At 33.9% G+C, this 4,309-nt stretch overlaps 1 protein-coding gene across 1 annotated transcript in view; it reads left to right on the top strand.

The window, feature by feature from the left end:
- Positions 1–4,309, top strand: part of LOC105519575 (uncharacterized protein C10orf68-like) — a 213,228-nt gene that overhangs the window by 204,330 nt on the left and 4,589 nt on the right. Inside the window, exon 21 of the mRNA XM_011952950.1 lies at positions 2,509–2,742. Within this exon, the coding sequence (XP_011808340.1) occupies positions 2,509–2,555 (47 nt within the window). The 3' untranslated portion in view covers positions 2,556–2,742. The remainder of the gene's footprint in view (positions 1–2,508; positions 2,743–4,309) is intronic.

Consider the following 4,309-nt stretch of genomic DNA (forward strand, 5'->3'; position numbering starts at 1 on the left):
TTTTAGGAAGCTGCCACACTACTTTTTAAAGTGGCTGTACCATTTTACCATCCCACCAGCACTGTGTGAGTGTTCTCATTTATCTATGTCCTTGCAACGATTTGTTATTGTCCTTCTTATGATAGTCATTGTTGCAGGTATGAATTTTTGATATTTTTAAACAAGAAATAATGCATATATACATGGTTAAAATGCAAATGATGTAGAAGAGTATACAATTAATAATTAAAATCACTTTTCCTTCACCAAATCCTGTCTCAAAAGATAACATCTCAAGCTTTTTGTATAACATAAAGACAAAAATGTTTAGAGCAATATGCATTCTATGCTGAAAGTCAGATATATATTTTTATACATACGTATATAATTATATTCAATTATAAAGATATAAATATATTAACATAAATGTGTATATAGTTTAATATAAAATGTATATTTATTATTATTTATTAAAAGAAATCACACATCTTTTCTGCAACTTAACTTTTTACTTCAATAGCTTTGTGAGGGTACAAGTGGTCTTTCGTCCCCTGGATGAATTGTATGGTGGTGAAATCTAGGATTTTAGTGCACCCATCACTTGAATTGTGTGCATTGTACCCAATAGGTAGTTTTTCATCCCTGATCCACCTGTCATCCTCTCCCCTTCTGAGTCTCCAGTGTCCATTATACCACTCTGTATGCCTTTGTGTGCCCACAGCTGAGCTGTCACTTATAAGTGAGAACATGTGGTATTTGGGTTCCGATTTGAGTTACTTCTCTTAGAATAATGGCCTCCGGTTCCATCCAAGTTGCTGCAAAAGACATTATTTTGTTACTTTTTATGGCTGAGTAGTATTCCGTGGGGTGTGTGTGTGTGTGTGTGTGTATGTGCATATATAAATCTTTTATATATACACACACCAACATATCTACACACACACACACACATATATGTGTGTATATATATATATACACACATACATATCCTCACCACATTTTCTTTGTTCACTCCTCATTGCTTTTGGGGTCTTAGTCATAAATTCTTTGCCTAGGCCAATACCCAGAAGAATTTTATGTAGGTTTTCTCCTAGAATTTTTATGGTTTCAGGTCTTAAGTCTTTAATTCATCTTGAGTTAATTTTTGTACATGGTGAGAGATACGGATCCAGTTTCATTCTCTACATGTGGCTATCAAATTTTCCCAGCATCATTTATTGAATTGGGTGTTGTTTTCCCAACTTACGTTTTTGTATGCTTCATCAAAGATCATTTGGCTGAAGTATTTGGCTTTATTTTTGGGTTCTCTATTCTGTTCCATTAGTCTATGTATTTACTTTTATACCAGTACCATGCTTTTGGCATCTTTGTCATGAAATCTTTGCCTGATCCTATGTCCAGAATGGCATTGCCTAGGTTGTCTTCGAGGGTTTTTATGGTTTGGGATTTTACATTGAAGTCTTTAATCCATCTTGAGTTAATTTTTGTATAAAGTTTAAGGAAGGGGTCCAGTTTCCATTTTCTGCATATGGCTAGCCAGTTCTCCCAGCACCATTTATTGAACAGGGAATCCTTCCCCTATTGCTTGTTTTTGTCAGCTTTGTCAAAGATCAGATGGCTGTGGATGTGCGGCCTTATTTCTGGGCCCTCTATTCTGTTCCATTGGTCGGTGTGTCTGTTTTTGCACCAGTACCATGCTGTTTTGGTTACTGTAGACTTGTATCATATCTTGAAAGTCTTTCCGTATCAGCACATCCAAATCAATCCAATTTTTTTTAAGTCCTTTATATTTGGATCTGTCATAGCTTATGAGCCTCTGTTAAATAGGCACTTTGGTTGTTTCCAGTTTTTTCTATGTAACAAACAATGTTGCAACAAAGATTATTGAAATCAAGAGATATTTTATGACTCCATCTTAGTTTCCATTAGCTTAAAGATGAGTCTTCTGCCTAAAATGGACTTGCTATTTCCTCCCTCATACTAAGTTCATTGGTCCTTTTGTTGCAGTTTACAAATTGGCCTCTCATTTAAAACTGACTGATTTTTTGAAGAACCATAGGCATATTGAGTATATACATTTTTTCGTATGCCAAAACACAAAATTCCAGTGAATTGGAACTTTTTGAATGTCTCCATTAAGACTTCTTAAAGTGTGGTCTCTGGGCTAGCAGCATGGGCATCGCCTGGGAACTTCTAAGAAATGCAGTTTCTTGGGCCCCAACCCCAGAACTGCTGAATCAGAAGCTCTGGGTTCAGGTCCAGAAATCCATTTTACTAAGTTGTGTGAGTGATTCTGTTGCTGGCTAAAGTTGAAGAACCATTATCTGTATTTATACTGCTCTAAGTTGAGAATGCAACAGCATCATTTCTATAAAAACAATAGGTAGTTAGATTTATATACCACTTTCCATTTTCATTGTTCATATTATTCATACATTCTGTTTTCCATGATATCATATACAATAAAAATTATATCAACTAAAGTAAAATTAAACTTTCTTTCAATTAACACATAACTTTTCTTTAAAGTGTTACATGCTGCTGCCCGAAAATCTGTACTACACCCATACTTTTGAGAATGAAGCAAATTCTGAGCACGATAAGCAACAGGACAAATTTGGAAATGCAGGAAAGGAAACTGCAAGTATAGAAGCCTTTTGAAAATAACACTGACTCGTGTGGATGGTGCTTATTGAAAAACAGCTGGAAATACAGTGGATAAACAGGGTAGGCCCCGATCATAGAAGGCCTGACAAGGCAGTGGTGAGTTTGAAAGTTTCAAATTACTTTATTACTTTTCTTTTCAATTTAAAAAAGTTATGCAATTATCTTTTAAATCACAAATAATAAAAATACTCACCCTATTCAAAATATTAATTTTTTTGAACAATGCATAACCAACTTAGAAAAAGGAAAAGATGTAAAAAATGTATGACAATAACCTGACATGTGTTAAAGCATATTCTGTAGAATTTGTAATGGCACAAAATACAACTGCTAATAATTTCAAAGATGTGATTCTTACCAATCAAATGTTTTATAACACTAAAATATTATTTGTAGCTGCATTTTTACTATCCCCTGAAGAGCATAAATATTATTGGCTATAAAACTGTCCTAAACCCAATCTGGGTTATCACTGACATGGATATTTAGACTTGCAGAATATTCTTTTATGCCTTAAATTTTCCTATTTTTCCCCAGCAAGAATCAGAGGAATGAGGAGTAATATTAATCTAAATATTCTAGAGTTATGTTTCTGCCAAAAATAATAAAGAAAATTGGATTTCTACTCAAACAAAATAAAGTGAAATAAAATGACTGAAATAGTTTCCATCCTTTATAATCTCCCATTTTAAAGATATTATTTACATTTTATATAGTAATAAAAAATGAACAATTTATATGGTAAGAAAAACTCATGAATTCAGCATAATGAAATTGTCAAGAGAAAAATAAATGGAGGAATTATTCCCTAATGATCAATTATTCTCTAAAACTGTGAAAGATCCCAGAGGTAACATGAATGTGAACTATATTAATAACTCTGGTGAGTGTTTGGGAGAGAATATATGCAGAAATGAATAGCAGAATTGTTATTGCAAGTTGCTGATAATTGGGGTATGAATGAAGTGGATTTCATGTTTCTTTCTATAATTATTTTTCCAACGTACATTTTAGTTTAGTATAGAAGACTACCTGCAATGGATGGTGATTGTTAGGGTTATCTAAACTAGATCCAATCCAGCTTCTCCGTTTGCCCCTATGAACTATGCAGATAACAATACCAGCTGTATCTTAATTCCCATTAGTTAAGTCTGGGATTCAGCAGGCTTTTCTATAAAACATTGAGGAAGTTTTATTTTGACTGAAGCGCTGCCTTTATAGAATACTTATTTGATTAAATGAGGTAATGTATTTTCTAAATCGGTACTTTTCAAGCCTAAACACAAAATAGAATTCACCTGGGGCTTTTAGAACCTACCAATTTTCTGCCTCGCATCCCCAGACCAATTAAACCAGATTTGCTGTGTGATTCTAATAAGCAGCCAGAGTTGAGAACCATGGAACTTATTGTTTGAAGAGGATACAAGGGAAATAAACTAATGCCAAAGCCCATATGCAAATGTTTCCAGTTGATTTTTTTTTTTTTAATCCAGGTCCTGTACCTACTGGTAGAGGAGACCCAGTTAATAGATTCAACTATCTTGGCTTCATTTAAATATTCCTCCTTCTACGTCTTTTTCATGGCAATTATGACTCCTCGTGGCAGCACTTTTCAGTAGAATGTTTTGTGATATAAAAATGTTCCACACCTGTGCCCTACAGT

The sequence above is a fragment of the Colobus angolensis genome, unplaced genomic scaffold, assembly GCF_000951035.1.
Source record: "Colobus angolensis palliatus isolate OR3802 unplaced genomic scaffold, Cang.pa_1.0 Scaffold352, whole genome shotgun sequence".
In the NCBI taxonomy this organism is placed as follows: domain Eukaryota; kingdom Metazoa; phylum Chordata; class Mammalia; order Primates; family Cercopithecidae; genus Colobus; species Colobus angolensis.